This window comes from Mastomys coucha, unplaced genomic scaffold, assembly GCF_008632895.1.
Source record: "Mastomys coucha isolate ucsf_1 unplaced genomic scaffold, UCSF_Mcou_1 pScaffold13, whole genome shotgun sequence".
NCBI classification, from domain to species: Eukaryota; Metazoa; Chordata; class Mammalia; order Rodentia; family Muridae; genus Mastomys; species Mastomys coucha.
The window spans coordinates 40,360,566-40,380,897 of NW_022196895.1; the positions used below are offsets into that span (position 1 = coordinate 40,360,566).

A 20,332-nucleotide genomic window follows, 5' to 3' on the forward strand; every position below is an offset into this window, starting at 1 on the left:
AAGCATAACTGGAAGTACTACATTTTAAATTCAGGATTAAACAGCTTATCCATGGTATATACAGAAGCTTGCAGACAGAATAGTCCTATACAAATAAATAAAAGCTGAGTAGCTCTTAAAACTACTAGAGAGAGCTAGGAGCAAAATGTGCCAGCAATGGAATGCTTGCCTCGGGGTTATGATGTTGTCTGTTCAGTTTCCAGTACCAGGTAAACAAAGTTCAGAAAGCTGGAGTGGTAAGGAATTACCATCTCCCCTAAGAGCTTTTTCTTTGCTTTCTATAGAGGATAGAGGATGCCATTCAATGGTTTATGAAAAAAACCTGCCTTTTATATCCTTATGCCTTTAACCATAAAGCTTGCTTCTAAGGAGAAAGAATAAGAACAATTAAAGGAATTGTGTACGTGTAGCTTTGTAGATAGTTGACCACCTCATGGCTGTTAATGTCTGCTTCTAGAAAGGCCCTTCAGTAAGTAGAAATTTAGGTTAAATTGTGTGGTATCGGCTTTCTGTGTAAATGGACCTCCTTAGGGAAGATTAAATACTTCCACTTACAAAACTGAGCGAGAACCTCAGAACCCAAGGAGTGTCCAGTGTCGCCACTCACACCCTTCATCTGACAAGGTTCGTATTGTCAAGAGTCACTAACAGGTAGGAGAAGGGCAATTAGCCTGTGAACTGTGAACACCACAGTGTCTCCGGGCTTCCTTGCTTGTCTTGTTTAGGGTGCCAAGCACTCCCTGGTGGTATGGCTGCATCTACATTTTGGACTGCTGCTTTACTGGCACTCAGAAAATATTTGCAAGTGGGTAAATCTTTTGAAAACAGAAGGAGTTTGTGGGGTTTAAAGTATATGTAGTTGTGCTTAGCTTTTCTGAGTTGGAGGAACAGGGACTGGAGAGACAGTTGAGCCCTCAGGAGCACTGAAAGCTCTTCAGGGAAGCTGAGTTCACTTCCTAGCACCACAGCGGCTCACAGCTGTCTGTCACTCATCCCAGGACACTGTCCTGGCCTCCGCAGGTACTGCACACAGGCGGTGCACTGATGTACATGCAGACAAAACACCCATACACATAAAGTAAAAGAAAATTATAAAAACAATATGGGAGCAGAGCAGCACCCAGACAGGCTTTACTGTTAATGTTCTGACTGTAGAGTGAACGACTAGCTCAGCCTGCTGTTTTATACAAGCTACAAAAAACTATTTACGACTCTTTCAGAGACGTAGCCCCCTAACTTAAGAAAGTTTAAGGGGAAAACTTAATTCCTTTAGAGTTGTTTGCTTCCTACTTGACTAAGAAAGAAAAGCTCAACACTGATACATGGTTGGAACATGTATCGTGAACATGCTGGAAAGGGAGACAGTCCAGAGTCTAAAATGATGACGTCCTGGATAACTACCAAGTGTGTATGCAAAACAAGGCTTGCTACTCCAGGACGGAAGGGACCCCCAGCAGCATAGAGAGAAAATGTAATGCTTTCTCTACTGGTGGATCCCGAGCCTCACTGAGGCCGGTAGTTCCACGAGGGCTTCCTAACAAAATGGGCCACCATCTGTTTTCCGCCCAGTTGTTCAGAATTTTGTGGATGTCCAGTCTGGCGTCACAGGGTTACCTTGTCTTCATCTCTGTGGCGACAAGAGGCGGTTGTCTCCTGGGTCTCTTCCACCGCAGTGCTGCAGCCTCCTCGGCCTTGACATTGCTGTTCACCCTCAGCCTGGGCTGCTGCTTCTGCTTCTTTCAGTTATGGGCCTTGGACTTGGGTTCTCCAGTTGCTGCATCTGCTTGGGTCCCCTGTAACTGATCTGTCATGGTTATGGAAGCTTAAAGAAGGAGGCATTGGCCTAAATCCACACAGTATCCCCTTGGGCAGATGGCTTTCCTGTCAGTAGATTATTTTAAAGGCAGGCCTTGATTTTTAATCCTGATTTCTAAATGATCACCTTTGTCATAAAGAGCTAAAAGTTTGGGCAGTTGGCTGGAATGCTACTGTTTAGTGTGCTTGAGCTGACTTAATAATACAGTTGACTGGGTAGCTTGAACAACCAAAGTTTACTTCTTAGCAGATATGGAGAGTAGGGGTTCGAGCTTGAGGCTACAGCTAATCCAGTTTCATTGCAGGCTATCTTCCAGATTTACTGGAATTCAGTTTCCAGCTGCGTGTCCACATGGGCTTTCCTGTACATGTCCAGAGAGCTGCTAGGGTCTTTTCTTAAACAAGATCAGAATTATACACATTTACACTTAATTACTACCCGATCCGCACCTTTCAAATCCAGTCAAAATGGTTTCAACCTAGCAATGGTTAAGGTTGAGTTCCTGCTGTTGCCTTTTTGAGTGTATTTGACTTAAGTGTCCTAGAGTTGCAGCCAGTCCTTCTACCACTTGGTGGTACTACAATACAATAGAAAAGCTCTGTCTAAAAGCAGAGTACCGACTAAGTCTTGGCTCACAACCAGATTGCTATTCATCCTTTGCCTATAGTTTATCACCATTTGATCTGTCTAATTTTTACTTGTATTAGCATAAGGGGGGAGCTTGGTCCTAATTTTCTAGCTACATATTAGATTTAGCCTGATGTCTTTGTTATGTTTTGTTTTGATACAAGTCTCAACTATATTACAGGCTGTCCTTGAACTCATGCTCCTTTTGCCCCAGCCTCTAATGATTAAAAATCAAACATTTTATCAACATTTATTTCCAGGTCTTCGAGGAAACTGGTTTTGATATAAAAGACTATATCTGTAAGGATGATTACATTGAGCTTCGAATCAATGACCAGCTTGCTCGCTTGTACATCATTCCAGGAGTTCCAAAAGACACAAAATTTAACCCCAAGACCAGAAGAGAAATTAGGGTATGTGAGAGTTGAGAATGTTTACAGGTCGCTGTGGAGTTGGTGTTAGCCACTCTTTGATTGTACTCAACTAAATGCAATTGTTTTCTTTCAGAATATTGAGTGGTTCTCCATTGAGAAGTTGCCCTGTCATAGAAATGATATGACTCCCAAGTCCAAGCTTGGCTTGGCACCTAATAAGTTTTTTATGGCCATCCCCTTTATCAGGTATGTTCCTTTCTTAAACTGCAAAACTGGTCTCACTGCTGCTGTTTCAAAAATTTTTAAATGAATTGTTAAATGTTTCCATAGACCACTAAGGGACTGGCTGTCTCGAAGATTTGGAGATTCCTCGGACAGTGACAATGGGTTTTCCTCAGCTGGTAGCACACCAGCTAGACCCACTGTGGAAAAACTGAGGTAAAGAAGTTTGTTCATCAGCGTGTGGCTTTCTGGTGGCTTTTAGTGTAGTAGCAGCTTGCTTCTTGAGTCAGAGAAGTATAAGAGTCCTCCTTAGAAGCTCTGTTGTGCTTTAAAAGTTGCTGATAAGATGAAAGGGGTTAATTGGAGTGAAGTTGCTTCGGGCACGTTTTAAAATAGTACACTTGAGAGGATACCAATGGCTTAGAACACTAGGAAAAGGGAAAAAATGGATGTTGAATATCTACTACCCTACATTAGTGATAAGTTAGTTTCTGGAGGTGATTGAATGGATATATTGCAATCTCTGTTGCACAGAAGGTGAGAGATGCCGATGACAGAATTTGTATGCATATGAATGTGTATGCTCACCTGCCTGTGTGGTCATGTGTATAGTACAAATGAGGAGGGCAGAGGTCAACCTCCAGTGTCATTCAGTTTGTGTTTTGATAAACGGTCTCTCATTGGCCTAGAGTTCCCAAGGATATAGATGCCTGTTTTGCCTCCCCAGCTGTGAGATTACAAACACACATCATCACACTTGGCTTTTTCACACGGGTTCTGGGATTTCACTCGTTTGTACAGCAAGTACTTTATCAACTAGACTGGGATACCTGTCTCCCCAGCTTGCTGTCGGCTGGGATATGAGGAAGGGCCAGTAAGTATGCAGGTGTGAACTGTCAGGAACATTTGCTTGATGAGAACTTAGGACGGACTTGGGAAGTAACGTTAAATATGCATATTGTGCTGGGCAATGGTAGCGCACGCCTTTAGTCCCAGCACTTGGGAGACAGAGGCCAGGCAGATTCTGAGCTCGAGGCCAGCCTGTTCTACAGAGTGAGTTTAGGACAGCCCGGGCTACACAGAGAAGCCCTGTCTCAAAAAACAAACAACAAAAAGCAAACAAAAAAATATGCATATTGTATAATTTTAAAATTGTTTATTTTGATTATAGCTGTGTGTATACCATGGTGTGTGTGTGGAGGACGCTTTGCAAATGGTTCTGTTCTACCACATAGGTTCCTGGGATCAAACTAAGTAATAGTCAGCCTTGGACCCGCACACCTTTACCCACCTCCTCTCACTGACCTTAGTTTATGTTCTTTTCTTTCTTTTTTGTTGTTGTTTTATTTATTTTGTTTTGTTTTGTTTTAAGACAGGGTTTCTCTGTGTAGCCCTGGCTGACCTGGAACTCACTCTGTAGATCAGGCTGGCTTCAAACTCACAGAGATCTACCTGCCTCTACCTCCTGAGTGTTGGGATTAAAGGCCTGCACCACACTGCCCGGCAGTTTATGTTCTCAGAAGCAGCTTGCTATAACTTATATTGACATAGTTGTGGGTTTGTTTATTGTTTTACATTTTTTTTCCCCAATTTGGTGGTCTTCTTAATCTAGGAATTTAATTTGAAAAGAAGACAATATGAATAGACTATTTTTATGGTTAATGAATTTTAACTAAGTAAAATTAATTTCTTTTAGCTTTATGAGGAAAAGAAATTGGATTAAATGCCTTAAGAATCATTTCTGGAGCCGGGCGGTGGTGGCGCACGCCTTTAATCCCAGCACTTGGGAGGCAGAGGCAGGCGGATCTCTGAGTTCGAGGCCAGCCTGGTCTACAGAGTGAGTTCCAGGACAGCCAGGGCTAAACAGAGAAACCCTGTCTCAAAAAAAAAATATAAAAAAAAAAAAAAAAAGAATCATTTCTGTCTTTTAAAATCTATAAGTATTATTATTACCAAGGCACTGCTAATAGAAATAAGAGAAACAGTATGGAAATAGAAGTCAGGAAGACAAAGAGTGGACCCCAGAGTAGAAAGCAAATATCACCAAGAAGTCATTAATGGAGACAGTTCATCATTGAGAAGGTTTCCGCCAGTCCGCCTGGGGCACTCTTAGTCTGCAGGGCTCTGCTGCTGTTAGTATAGAGAGGCTTTGCTCACTCCAGCTGCTTCCTATGTTGTCTTTAGAGGCAGTATTTATTTCAGTCATATTTTGTGATATGCTAGAAATGTCACAGTTACAAGGAACCCTGGCTTAAAAGGAAAAAAAAAAGAAAAATGAATTAAGTCTAGGTAAATATTTTTACTGCCAGACATGATACAGATCATGTGTCTAACACTTTTCAGAGTTGACTCATGCTTCCTAATATCTGTTCATCAGTGTTCAGAACACTGCCTCGTGTACATAAATATACACTGCAAAGTAGAAGATGAATGCTTAGGACTGTGTCAAAGTTGTTATAAATTTTCGTCCTAACTCCAAGCCAAGATTCATTTAACTAATTTTCATGAAACTAAAGTAGGCATCTCAGGCTGCTGCATTCATTCAAAATGAAGCATTCTTCTCTCTGGGGGGTTGCGGGGGGTTGTGTGCGCGTGTGCACATGTGTGCAGGCAGCCAAGCCTGTAGAGGTCAGAAGACAACTTCATGGAGTCACTTTGTCTTTCCACTTAAGGGTTCCAAAGCTTGAACTCAGATGGTTGGGCTTGCACAACAAATGGTTCTACCTCCTGAGCCAGCTGTCAGGGCCAAGGTGAAGCATTCTAACAGAAAACAATCTAAAGATGAACTGTTGTGAAACATACATCTGGGGGTGTAGGAAAACATGGAGTCTTTGCATTCAGTAGCAAAACCATTCTCTTTCTGTAAGAGTCAAAGCCATACTGCATACATAGTAAGCCTACAACATATTTTAGTCTAAGCAGAGGTCTTCCATGCAGTGTTCTGTGGTGTTCCTGGCCTAATGCCACACTCAATACAAAGTGTGCATGTTGCATGTTCAGAACAAAGGCTGCTGTGAAGTCAGGTGATGCAGTATCCCAGAAATACCTCCAATTCAGTGCGCACCAGGCTTTGCATTAACCTGGTTTTCCACATTCAGAAGTCTTTACCATTGCAGTGCTTTGAATCTCTCGTGGTTTGAGGAGCTGTGCTCTAAAAGTAACCCAGTTTCTCAGATCTCATCTAACACTGGTAGGGTCTATAACCACCCTACAGATCCCTTCCTGAGACATCGGGAAAGAATGTGCTTTCTATCCTATTAAGAAAAGTCCACATACATTTCTTTGCTTCAACTAAATGTAGAAAGAACTCTCTTTAAACTTTAAGAATATAGCTACTTATAGGGAGGGGATTGTATAAAAGCCTGGGATAAAAATGGTGGATTATTAATGTAAGAAATATTTTTTAATACCACTCACTTGTCTAAAAGATGGAGGGGGGGGGGAAATATAGCTATCAAAAACGGTCAGAAGTTCTGCTTTAAGCTAGATGTGGTGGTGCATGACTTTAGTCCCAGTACTCAGCAGACAGAGGAGGGTGAATCTTGAATTTAATGACAGCCTGTTCTTCAGAGTGAATTCCAGGATAGTCAGGGCTACACAGAGATGCCTTGTCTTGGGGGAAAAAAAAAATCAGCCTTTATACAGTGGGGAGGTAGGCACTGAAAAGTAAAGCACACGGTGGGCTGGTTAAACTATCAAGGCTTTCAAAGAGCTGCAAGAAAAATAACCTCATCGTATTTTTCAAATGTTGGTGTAGTCGAACAAAATTCCGCCACAGCCAGCAGCTGTTCCCTGAAGGTTCTCCAAGTGACCAGTGGGTAAAGCACAGGCAGCCGCTGCAGCAGAAGCCGCACAGTAACCACACGGAAGTGTCGGACCTTTTCAAAGCAAAGGTAAGGGAACGACCCTGCAACTTGTTCAGAGGCTCTGATCTTTTGGCTTCAATCATTGTCGGCCGAGGTACTGTGCGTAGCAGTTAGTGGAGCTCTGAACTGCTGACATGTCATCCAGGGTTCCAGCTTGTGACTGGAACAGACAGGAGACTCGTTATCCTTCATGGCCTTGGAATAAATCCAGTGTGGTAAATAGTGGGATGTCACGCCTGAGCCCTTTTAATGTGTCCACCGGTGAAAGGTCTTAAGACAATTCTGAGTTAAGACTAATAGGGAAAGGGACAGTATGTTATAACATGTTTTCAGTGCTGTGTCATGCAGTAGGTGACTATACCACAGGTCATCTATTCTGCACTTAAGGAGCATTTTATTAGTTTCTAGATTGCTGCCTCAAGAATAGTAGCCACCAAAACGTTCTGTTAAAACCCAATCCTGTTTTAAGACATTTGACCAGGCACTTCCGAAGAAGGCTTAGGTAGCCATAAGTACAGACAAACTTAACAGTGTTTGTCTTTGGGAAAATGCAAGTCAGCTAAAGCCTCAGAATGGCTGTGATAATAAACCAAGCACACAGAAAATCATCCTTGTAGGTGAGGGTACAGAGAACAGGTGCCCTTGTGCCGTGCTCTCGGAAGTAACTGTGCTATGAGACGACTTGGTGGCTTCCCACAAGTGTGCTTCTACCACCTGACTCAGCAACTCTGCACCTACATAGATAAACAGATGAACTGAAAACAGGGCTCTGACAGAGAGTTTCCCAGCATCATTCAGAGAGTAGATTCTGAGCCATCTACAGTCTAGATGATCCTTGAAGACATTGGCTGAGTGAAATAAGGTGGGGACAAAGGTCTAAAATTCGTGTGGCTCCATGTCCTGTTGCTCGGATGGGTCATCATGGCTGCAGGTAGTAGAGAGTTCACAGGTTCCTCTGTTCCTTTTTGTTTGGAACAGAGGTTCTGGTTTGAAGAAGTAAAATGTTGTGGCAGCACGGGACCTCCCTAGATCTTAGCTCTCCAGAGTTCATTTCCCTCAGTGACTGGTGCCAGTTGTCTCAGCAGCTCCCCCATGTTTTCTGTTTGTGAGTAGGTGGAATGAAGGTAAACGTGTTTATTAGTTACATTCATTATTCACATTCTCTAAAATAGCTGACCTTCAAACTCTGAAGTTAAGACTAAAAGCCCAAGTTTTTAAAATACCAATGTTTGTTTTGTAAAAGATTATCCTTTCGATGGCATTCACTTGCTTATTATAGTTTAACTTATCGCGCCTACTGCTTAATTTATACTATAAAGAACTGTGGGGCTGGCAGGACGCCTTAACATGTAAATACTTCCTGTACTAGCCTGACACCCGAGTATGATTCTGGAACCTGTGCAAAGGTAAAAAGAGAGTCTGCCGTGATGTTCTCTGACTGCCACCCATACTGCCCCACAGTCCCATAACACTGCCCCACACTGACACACAGTCCCATCCACAGACACACTGACGCCGAGTTCCATACACTGCCCCACAGTCCCATAACACTGCCCCACACTGACACACAGTCCCATCCACAGACACACTGACGCCGAGTTCCATACACTGCCCCACAGTCCCATACACTGACACATACTGACACAGTTCCATCCACATGCATGATGAGGAGGGAAGCCTTGTGTGTGTGTTCATGTATGCCCTGGCCTCTCTTCCCGCTCTGTCTCCCACAGCCCTCTGCCTTCTGCCATGCCTTCCATTTCTTCTTTTATCTTCATGCTGGAGTTTTAACTCTGTGGCCTCATGCCCTGCACAAACTTTACTTCTGAGCTGTACCCCACCATGTTTTTTTTATTATAAGCAGTTTATAAGTAAACATGGGCTAAAGCTTGGAAAGGACTTAGGGAAAGATATATTTGCTATTTCCTCTTTCACAGAATGATCCTTCACAAAGCAGTCTTCTAAGAAAATAAATGTTCAGATGGTGCTTTATGAACTCTTCAATCGAGATAAACATCTATAACATATGTTATATATGTATGCATATATATTCCTGTGGTTTATACTATAGATTTACATGTTAGTTGTTTTTATTCATATTTTGACAGAATCAAAATATGAGAGGGAATGGCAGGAAACAGTATCAAGACTCACCGAATCAGAAGAAGAGGGCGAACGGAGTTCATGGTCAGCCAGCAAAGCAACAGAATCCCTTGATGGTAAGAGTTGTGTGCTCCTGTGCCCAGTACACAGCTCTTGTTTCTAAGGCCCAAGCAGGCATTGTCTAGACACAGTAATGCTGGTTCAGTTCTTACTTCTATTTGATTTTTAGCAATAGGATTTTATAAAATTTAACTCTACACTACTGTCTTCAGGAACTAAAGCTTACAACTCTCTTTGGCCGTTCTTAATTACAGGTACCCCTCTACCTTTGTCTTCTGTGGTTTTAGTTACATTAATTCTAAAGCCTTGAAAACACTATAATAGAAACTAGCATTTTTTTTTTTCCTGAAAACCCATTGTTCATCAGTCTGGAGGAATGGCTGTGTGGCTGAGAGCACCTGGTGCTCCTGAGAGGCTGCAAGCCCAGTTCACATGTGCCTCTGACTCTGCCTCCCTGAGATTTAGTGCTGTTTCGTGGCTTCTCTGTGCATCTGTACACATGTGGTACACACACGCGCGCACGTACACACACACACACACACACAAATAAATCTTCTTAGAGGTGTTATACTTGGTTTTTTATATACTTTAGTTGATACATAAGACTATAGATATTTATGGGATATCACATGCCTCAATATATGGATATATCGTGTAATGTTTATGGTGAAACATGCCAACATGCTGGCACAGTTTGTGGGAGGGCAAGGCCTGAAGAAATGAAGCCTGACATTGAGGCCAACCTGGGTATAAGGAACACAGTAATTGACACTGCTTTTGTCCAGCTTTTGAAACACAGTTTATATTGTTATTGTTCATCGTGGTGCTTTTGGGTTAACAACACATCCTGCTATAACTTTATAGCCATAATTCACCCTCCTTCCATGGTCCATGCTCCTCAGCTGTGATCAACACCATTCTATTCACAGCTTCTTTTGTGAGATCATCTGGTTTTATAATCCATCCTTACACCCCAGTTAAAAATTTCAGCGAAAGTTTTCTCTAGAAGAGAGTTTAGAATCTTTACTGATCTTTTCCGTTAAAGTCTTGACATTTTTATGTTGGATTTTCCTGGAGCAAGAGCTGATGCAGAGGCCATGGAGGGAGCTGCTTTCTGGCCTGCTCCTCATGGCTTGCTCACCTTGCTTGCTTATAGATAACAGACCACCAGCCCAGGGATAACATCACCCACTGACCACTAATTAAGAAACTGCCCTACTGGCTTGCCTACAACCGGATCTTATTGGGGCATTTCTTTAGGTTCCCTCCTCTCAAATGTCTTTAATTTGTGTCAAGTTGACGTAAAACTGTCTAGCACACCTAGTCCCTAGGGTTACTTGACTTGGGTGTAACAACTCCACCAGCAAACTAAGGTTTATCTGTTTATTGTCAGACTTCTCACGTTTTTATTTGTTACCAAAAACAAGACAATCAACAATAGATATTCTTAAGACTTCTAACAAAAGTTAGAAAATGCTTCTTTAATGATAATGCAGTGCCAATATCTCTTACTAAGTTACTGTGTAAACTTAACTCATTAAAAAGTGCCATTTGTTTTTGAGATTTGTTTGGAACATTTTGAGTTTTGTTTTTTTTTTTTTTTAAAGGCTTCTACGCCCTAGTATTTAGTCTTTCTTGTTCTTTCTACATTATCCTGCAGACGTGTGAGTAGATGAGGAAGGGCCGTGTGTGCTAGTGGACAGGGTATGAAGTGGGCTCTTTGTAGTGGGCGTTTCTAGCTTGGGGGTTTGCTGGCTTGTTAGGCTTTTGGTGTTTTGTTTTGTTTTTAATTGTTCTAACATTTTTAAGCTTCTAAAGGAAAATCAGTGATAAATACAAAGCAGAGAGGTCTGTGAGAGGTCACAGTGGTCAGCCTTGCAAATCACGGACAGGAGTGTGAGTCTCCCGTTTAGGGCCAGCCTGGGCTCTAACTCACTACTAAGTACACTAACGGCACACACTGTCCTCCAAATCCCACACAGCTGTTAAAATATGTTAAGCCTTTCCCCAGGCAGAGATGGAAAGGCCGAATGCTGAGTGCTGTGTTACTGAGTACATTGACGAAGTGTAAGATTTGCTACTTGTTTTTACAAAGTAAAACTTGAAAATTTGCTTATTTTTCGAGAGACTAAATGTCAAAATTCCTCCCCTTACTCTCTTATGAAAACAGGAAAAAGATGTAAGTTTCCAAGAAGTTGGTATTATAATGGTGCAGCATTGTGGGGCTCTACAGTAGATTGCCCTGAGTCAGCAGAAGTGACAGTAGTGGTCTTCGCTTGTCAGGAAGGAGTGTTGCTCATATGCATTTAGGACTGGGGGATGCTGTTCACTGCAGAGCTATGCGTGCCTTGCATACAGCAGGCCCTGGGTTTGATTCCTAGCACTAGGATAATGAGAGGAGCTGTGGAAGAGTCGTGTGCCAAGGTGGGAAGCTCTTACACGGTAGTGTTCATGGCCATTATATGTTCTACAAATTGTTGAAAAGTTAGGCTTTATCAAAACCCGCTGGGAATGATGATTAGATTCCTAGTTTAATTTTCTTCTTGAGATGTTTGATCATGTATCTCTTGAGCTTTAGTAAGTAAGAGTAACCAGAGACTGTGCTGTCCATGTGTTTGTTCTAATAGAAATGTGAAAAGAAGCTGCATCCACGGAAGCTTCAGGACACCTTCGAGACAGGCAAGCGATTTCCTTTGTCAAATCTGCCCTGCGACAGGGTCTGTGCACATTGGGGGCTCAGTGGAGGTGATAGGTACGCAGGAGAAGCTGCCTACATGCTGCAGAGATTTCATGTGTGACGTTCTCTTGGTAGAAACTGACTGGAAGGAATTACTAATAAGTGGTCCAGATAACATCACTTGTGTTGAATGCCCTGTTTCTTTTGTAACTGTCAGGCCCTGGGTCCCCATAAATAAATGTCATGAACAATGGCTTCTGGGCTAGGGGAGTGGGGAATGTGGTAATGAAGGCCCCTCATTCTTCTGCCTCTCTAGGTAATGGGGTCAACTTAAGCAACTTTTTATTCATCTGTTTTTTTAAACAAGAATAAGAAGAAAAATACTTTTTAAATCTCTATTTTATATTTTATGACTGAAACTAAATTTTTATTTTGTTTTGTTTTGTTTTGTTCTGTTTTGAGACAGGGTTTCTCTGTGTAGCACAGGCTGTCCTGGAACTCACTCTGTAGACCAGGCTGGCCTCGAACTCAGAAATCCGCCTGCCTCTGCCTCCCAAGTACTGGGATTAAAGGTGTGCGCACCACCACCTGGCTTATGCTTGCCTTTTAAACACGGGGCCTACCATTAGCATTTAGAATTGATGTGTTTTCATATGTTTCTTTTGACTTTTGGTACTGTATCCAAAAGGCATTGCTAAGACTGATTGTCAAAAAGCTTTTGAGGTTTTCTGTTTTAATCTATTAAAACTTGGTAACTTCAACTGTATTTTCCTACACTTCTAATCTTTACAGTTTTTTTAATTGTAATTTTTATATTAGCCTCTAGAAGCTTTGGTTACTATGGCACAGAATACAAATATAAGAGCTAAAAATATACCCATTTTAAAAGCAGGGGTCTTAAATGGTAGGCTAAAAACATGAATTAATAGAAATAAGTAGAAATAAACAGTAAGAGATTCCACTGACTCCCAAGCTGAGATGTTTAAGATCAAGTCAGATTATGGGAAGCACGCAGTCCCCCTGAGTTTCCTGCTGTGAGTGGGTGAAAGGCAGTGTCTGGCTAACTTTCTGAGTTACTGTCTACTGATTTTGTTTCCTAAGCAGATGCTGCATGTGACTTGCCTTGTTCTGGTGAAGACCCGTTGGGAGAACATGCTGAGGGACATTCTGTAGCGTGCAATGGACATTGCAAGTTCCCGTTTTCTTCCAGAACCTTTCTGAGTTTCAAGTTTGACCAAAATGCTATAATGAAAATCTTGGATCTTTGATCCAGCCAGTGTGTTGCAGAAGTCCCACGACCTGATCTGAGACCTATGGCATGTGAGTGGGTGTCTCCTCAAGCCTTACCTTTCTCAGGTATATGAAAGAAATGCAGGGAGGCAATGTTTCTAAAGAGATTTTTCTGTACAGAAGAGAAACTAGAAAGAAACACAAGTTTGCACTGTAAATGCAGTTAAAACTTTTTATATGGATTTACCGTTTCAGTGTTTGGAACCAAGTTTTAGTTGCTTGTGTTTTTTTTGTCTTTCCCTTATTTTGCGTGACTGTGTTTTGTTTTATATTCTGATCAAGAGTTGTTTTGATTGCATCATCAGCAAGTAGTCGTGGCAATAGGAGTGCTTCACCTCCTCATCTTAGTGATTGTTTATTGAAAACTGTAAAAGGAACTTAAAAACCCCAGTTACCAATGAACTGAGCATCAGAGCTGAACCGTGACGTGAGGATGCAGGTGTTTGCTCATCTCTCTGCTTCTAACCACTGAGAGAGTCTTACCCTTCTAACTGGAGTTTTGTCAGTTCATTTAGTACCTCGTCTTCAAAACCATACTCATTTGCACAGTAAACCTTGAGCACTTCATCAGGACCACGCCCACAGCCTGAAGAGAGATGGAGTCAGTGTGCAGCTGATGCTGTAATGCTAAGCTGTGATGCTTGCTGTCAAAAAACCTGTGGGTGCTGGAGCAGAGAGCATTGAAGCGAGCAGCTGGCCGTTTCTCCAGGGCGTGCCTTGACTATCTGCCTCCGTCTGTCTGTTCAGTATTGTGCCATGATTATGCTCGCGTGAAACATATATGCATATTCTAGTTGTGAGTCTATGTGGAAAACTACATTCTTAGTTCCATATTGCATCGCAGTGTTTATCTGTGTAAGCTGATATTATACTAGGTTCCAGTTTGCAGTAATACCAGAGTGGCATGCTTTTAATTTAGTATCTTGAATCCCCTGGGTTACAAAGTGAGAAAGAAGGGGTTCTGCAATTTACCCAGTACAAGTAAATAAAGCATGTCACTGGGGGACCCTGGACGTAATGTACTTAGATCACACCTAGGAATGTATTTTGTATTTTGCTCCTTCAGAAGTCTTAAACCAAACACTGGTGACAGTACCCATTTTGCAGAGGATCGCCTGTTGTTGAGGACAATCACCAGAGCTTTAAGAAGGCAATACGATTTTGGCTACACCTGACCTCACTGAGAATCTGTCCTGGGGTGGAGTGGGCTGTTAGAGTGCATGTTACACGTGCATCTGTTGTGTGTGGTTTTAACAAGTGGTATCCACAAAGTATATCTCTGCTTATAAATATTACTATAGAAATCTTTATTCTGTAGATGTAGCCTTTTTAATTGGGGTTCTACCTAATCCCATGAAACTTTAAAAAGAAGGGCTATTGTAAGGAATTCACTTGGTATTACTACTTTGCTTTAGCTTTTAAATGACTGATTTTAAAGAAGAAATTATATTTATTAATGAAAGTGTCACTCGGTGCTAAGCGGGAGACTTCACAGTGATACAGTGTGTTTGGAATCTTCTATGCGACTACTTTGTGAATCCTTCTGTGACCTTTGCTTTTTAATGCATTATATGATTGTGTTTGGAAGCCCTTACTGTTCTTGTCAGAAATACAGCTGCTTTGCTTGGGTCTTCTTGAGCCATATTTATAGTTGGTCCCAGCATTCCAGATTTCTGTTAAATGGCTAAGGGAGTGAAAACTGAAGCTTGCCTGGCAGTGGGCCACTGTCACTCCCTGACTGTCATCTAGAAACCATTTAGTGTGTGTGTGTGTGTGTGTGTGTGTGAGAGAGAGAGAGAGAGAGAGAGAGAGAGAGAGAGAGAGAGAGAGAGAGAGATTGAGAGATTGAGATTCTTCGGTCAGTCTCTGGTGCCTGTAGAGGTTGGATTCTCAGCTCTCAAATACTAGAGCAAAATCAATTAGCAGAAGGTGTGGGCCTTAAAGTGGTTGACTGTAAGATGTGCTGCTTCATTTAACGCACTGTGGAACAAAGCAAGGGTATGGTTGGGATGCAGTTAGGATAAATTTAGGATTTAGGTCTCTCAACAGTCTGAAATGTTGAGAGAGGAATTAAAGTTTGTATGTATGATGTGACTCAACTATGCAGAAAATGTTAAGTTGGTGTCCTTGTTAATGTACGTCCAGTGTACTTACTTCTTCACTGTACAGGTTATCTGAGAGACCATATTTAGCACAGGACTGGATTTCTTCTCTGAGCTATGTTAGCATTTCTTCATAGGATCTAGTGGTAAAGATGCTGAATATGCAATAATGTGCTTCTGTGTAGTGCTGCATTTAGAGATGCTAGATGGAACAGTAGATACATTGGCCTTATTATTACTTGTGTTTGAGAGGTGAGACTTTGAAATCACTTTTAAACATCCTTAGGATCCAACTGCATGTGTTCCAAGGTGCAGTGCACTGTGAATCTTTTTAAGTTTAAGTTTGTAGGTGCTTTTATGTATAACTTAAATGGTTTGAAGAATGTTAAATAACTTTGTCCTTAACTATTGTACTCAAAGAGACAAAAGATACAGTTTACATACTTCCTGTAAGATTTTGTTAAGAAATAGTGAATGAATGACTCTAGGATTTCAAACAGAGGTTCCATCCTGAGGCATGAGCACTTAGTGCCTGGAATAACCTGATAGATCTGATAGCTTGAATAAATTGGTGAGACGCGTTGAAAGATCTAACTAGGTTTTCGAACCAATATGTGAAAGATAGTTGCCCAGAGGGATTGTGGTCACTGCTTGCTGCTTTGACCTTTGAATATCATTATTTTTATATTAAATGCTAATTAGTAAATATAGATAGTGGAGCTATATAGCAGATTAATATTATGCTGTAAGACTTGGCTATGCTTTTTTTCTTTTGGGGGTTTTAATAATTTACATGTCAATAAAAATGCAAATCTAAGAGAATGACTATAGGAATCAGATTCCTTTATAAAATGCTGTGTTTTCTAAAAATGTCAAGGACTGGCACCTGTGTGCATTAAAAAAAACCATTTCATTACCAAATTCATTACCAGTCCTGTTTCTCTAGCATTAGTTCAACAATAAGGAGAGAGTGGGACCTAGAAATGATAATTCGCTGGACAGGTTTTTTTCCTATGCCTCTTGGCCTTTGCTATGTGCCGCGTTAGAGATTTTAATGATAGCTGTTGTGTCCATGTTCTCTGAGGCAGTATTTTCTTTGTATTATTATTCGTGGCTGTATTCATTAATACTTCTTCCTCCTGTTTTTGAGTTGGATGATTGTGTAGTATTATTATTATTGAGAAAAGAGGTTCAAACGTGTTATAACTAGAATTGACCATCAACAAAGGACACCACTACCAGGTCTAATGGTATTCTTCACCTTTGTGTATGTAGTGTTACTCCTTAGAGCTCAGTAAAGCTGGGCTAGAATGGCTGGTTCCTGGTGTCCTAACACTTCAAGAATACATTTGTATAGTTTCTTAAAAGCCTAGAAATGGGCTTATAGTAGGCCTCTCCACATCTTTCTTTCTATATATGTACAATTGTCACTCCTGAAGCCTGTGTCAGAAGGCAGATTGAGATCAGCAGTATAAGATTTGTCATAAGGATATTGTCATTTTCAAGTGTGTTGTGGGAAAGGATCTTGAAAAGAACAGACTGTCAACAGTTGCGGGGCAGAGTGAGGAAGAAACTGCTGCGCATTCTGACACTTGAGTGCTTTCAGGAAAGATGTTCAGGTGAGGAGTGTGGCCAGTGCCTGCCCAAGCACAGCTGAGCTGTGCAGTTCGGCCCAGGCATTTTCTACTCCTTGGTGAAGTATTGTTTTCTAAGTGTGATCGCCAAGCAATCCATGAATGCTAATGGAATTCTTTTCACCCTAAGGACCAGTGTTTGAGTTCTCTCTGTGTTGATTCTGCTGAGCTGTAGGCTCTCTGAGTTTGGGGGGGGTTTGTTTGGTTTTTGTTACTTTAATTTCTTTTTAATGTGTATGTATGTTTTGCCTGTATATTTGTTTGTATACCACATGTGTGCCTGGTGCCCAAGGAGACCAGAAAAAGTGTGTTGGATGATTCCCCCAGAGTTGGAGTTCAGAGTGTTGGGAATGGAAACCCAGGTCCTCTGCCAGAGCTCTTAACCACTCTGTTGTTAGATAACAAGATAGCCCAGAGTGTTGCTGCGCAGTGTTGTGGAAGTGCGGGAGCAGTCTCCTTGTGAAAAAGAGCATTTGTCACTAAAGTACTCTACAGCCATTGAAAGTGAAGACTCGGCCCACCCTCCTGATAGAAGTGTACAGAAGGGCGTGTCTGTCGACTTAGTCTGTCAGGCTTTGTTTGTTTGGGTTTTCCCTGTCTACATCTTTGTGTTAAAGCTCAGAGGCTTCATTTTCAGACATGTTCAGAGTGGAATATCTAATTCGAAGCCGGCCATAAAGAGATTACATTAATCTTGGGTCTTAGTGTAGCAGAGGGGCAAATTCTGTCTCTGGGTCATAGTTTAAAAGGAATTCACCCCAAGGTGCTACTACCAGTTGGGCAGCGTTGACTGAGGGCTCTCTGGAAAAGGAACCACAGGAGTGTCAGTGTGTGACTTGGTCGTCCTTGTGGACATGGGCTCTTTAGTGAGAGGTAAATGTGTCTGCTGTGGGGGTTGTGGTTTTTATTGATGTTGTTACTAGTTTGTCGAGTGAGCATCTGTTTCATTAACCCTCGGGCTTTTTGTTTGTGCTATGTCTCGAATATATCTGACACCATGAGAACTTGCTGTTACTTTAACTCCTGAGCCTCAAGTAGCTAGAAGGGGCTGTGTTCTCTCAAATCAATGTATATAGCTGTGAAATTCTGTGGGAGCACAGAAAACACGTCGAGGTTCTCTTTGGTAGCTTTAGAATGACATGGGCAGCATTTCCTAACACTCAGTTCTTAGGATAGTGAGCTTTTGAAGTAGAAGGTAGAGCACTTTCTAATTTTAATTATTTGATCCAAATGTAAAACAGTAGCTCTAGACTGGCGAAGCATTTGGGATACAACTGTACATTTCTAAAGCCATTTCTCAAACTTTAAGACATTTAGCACGGCCTTTGCAATCTTCAGCAGAAGCTTGAATGCAAGCAGAGGTTGGTGACTGATGCTGGCGGGTGGCGGGGAGATGCAGTAATGCTTGTGGGGTATGAACGGCAATGGACTTGGATGCATGAGTGCACGGTGCCTTGGAAAAGCGTGCTGGCCCTGCAGGAATCTGCGTTATCACTGATGTCTGTGGAGCACATTTTAGGCTATGTTTGAATGTCTCACAAGTAACTATTTAGTGTCAAATGCAAGACTCCAAGGAGCTGAGCCTTTCATTTTATGTGTTGTTTCAGATTAGGACAAGAGACAATTCACGTCTGTTGTATAAATAGTAAATTTTTTTTTCAATTAAGCAAATAGGGCAAAACGGTAAAACCATCAACTTTGTTTTAGTTTTTGAAAACTTTTTTATATTTTCTGAGAAGTTTTAAATATTATGGTAGTTGTAAAAAATGAGTATTGACTTACTAGACCTATGTATAATTCAATTAATCTGTTGGCTTCAATGAAACCGTAATGAATCTTCATGAATGTTCATGTATTTAGCTATTTTAAGTGATATTCTTTTAATTCAGATAGTCTTAAATCAGGCCAGTAGAGATGATGCACACCTGTAATCCCAGCACTTGGGAGGCAGAGACAGGTGAATCTCTGAGTACAGAGTGAGTTCCAAGATAGCCAGGGATTAATTACCCTGAGAAACCCTGTCTGGGGGCAGGAGGGGGGGACGGGTGGGGGTGGGGTAAGTGTAACAAAAGGAAGCATGGGTAGGAGAGTGGTTAAGATTTGGATATTTTTTATGCATTGTGTCTTTGGTTTGTAGTACTTTACACTATGCTTTGAAGACCTGATGTTCTTAACAGTGTAATCTTCAAACAGTCTAATTAATTCTAACTGTGTCTGGGAAAGTTGTAAACATGCTGAGTCATAGAAGCTACAAAAAGCTGGTACATGAATTTTGGTGAAATTGCTTCATTAATGATACAATGTTCAGTGAAAAAATCTAGGCTTTAGAATAAGTAGATTTGTAAACTTTGTTTCTTCATTAATTGGTTTTGTCTTATATGAAATGATTTAACCTAGAATCTTTGCCAGACTTATAGCCATTTTTTTTATATTTTATTTGGAGAAAGATGATGCAAACAAACCCTTTACATAATTATGTCTGTGATAATATGAAAGTATTTGCTTTATTGTAGTTATTAGTCAGATATTTAGGGAAACCAAAAAGGAAGCCCCAGAATAGCTTGTTGGGTTCACTGTAGTGAGACAGCATCCTTTAGTGCAGCATTTATTTAGTGTGCTCCCCTCCCCCACCCAGTTTGGTGTCTACGAATGATTGGAACTGCCTTTCACCTACATTGATGTGACTCGGTTATGTAAATTAGTGATGCTGGAGCACTGCCCTTCCAAAGATGTGGGGTGACTGACACCTGTGTTCTCCACTGAGAAAAAGTGTGCTGTAACGTCTAAAAGTTTTTTAATGTGATCCACACTAAGTTCGCTAAAAATGTACCTTAAAGAATGCACTGACAGGGATGGAAGGCTGCTCACATCGGCTTTCTGTCAAATACTGTGCGCTTTGGTCCAATTCTGTAACAAATTACCCATAAACTGGGCTGCCTAGGCACAGTTAGTTACTATTCTACCTTTGGTTCTGTTCTGTTTACTTCTTTCTGTAGCTGTAAGTCATTGCTGTTACTTAGTTATTGCAGGTTGTTACTCTGGACCAAAAAGGTTAGGCATGTGTAGGATAAACGTGAGAAGTTGTTTGCATTCATAGGAATATAGAAGGTAGAATTTATTCAGAGATGAAAGTGGCCTGTGGCAATGTCACCTTAACCTCAGTTCAGCTTGGCTCTTGAGCTGGAGTGCAGTGGTGAGCAGGAGAGAGAAATCACACGTGTAAAGCGCAGCCGTTCCTAGGCTTCAGCCAGAACCAGACTTGCCAGCAGGAAGTCCCATTGTCCCTGCCTCTCAGGCAGCAGCAGTTAATTCACTGTTCTCCTAGAGTCCTCAGCTATGTAACTGTTGTCAAGCGCGCTCTCCACGGGGCAGAAAGTCTGGGTTCCGACACTCCTGATGTGCTAGGAAACTGCTTGCTATCTCCTAGCTTACAGTAGACTTCCTGAAACTTTACTTTTTTTCTTGTTTTCAATAGAGAACCTTCTGTTTATGCTGTATGTGAAGACAGCCAAATAAAAATTGGTGATAAGTGAGAATTTTGTTGTTTTCTTGTTCTTTTGA

The 20,332-nt window shown here is 41.5% G+C and overlaps 1 protein-coding gene across 1 annotated transcript in view; it reads left to right on the forward strand.

Annotated features, from left to right (window-relative positions):
• Nucleotides 1-20,307, forward strand: part of Dcp2 (decapping mRNA 2) — a 41,363-nt gene extending 21,056 nt beyond the window's left edge. Inside the window, exons 5-11 of the mRNA XM_031365614.1 lie at nucleotides 2,704-2,856; nucleotides 2,951-3,063; nucleotides 3,148-3,255; nucleotides 6,797-6,932; nucleotides 9,014-9,124; nucleotides 11,696-11,747; nucleotides 12,850-20,307. Of these exons, the coding sequence (XP_031221474.1) occupies nucleotides 2,704-2,856; nucleotides 2,951-3,063; nucleotides 3,148-3,255; nucleotides 6,797-6,932; nucleotides 9,014-9,124; nucleotides 11,696-11,747; nucleotides 12,850-13,013 (837 nt within the window). The 3' untranslated portion in view covers nucleotides 13,014-20,307. The remainder of the gene's footprint in view (nucleotides 1-2,703; nucleotides 2,857-2,950; nucleotides 3,064-3,147; nucleotides 3,256-6,796; nucleotides 6,933-9,013; nucleotides 9,125-11,695; nucleotides 11,748-12,849) is intronic.
• The last annotated feature ends 25 nt before the right edge of the window (nucleotides 20,308-20,332 follow it).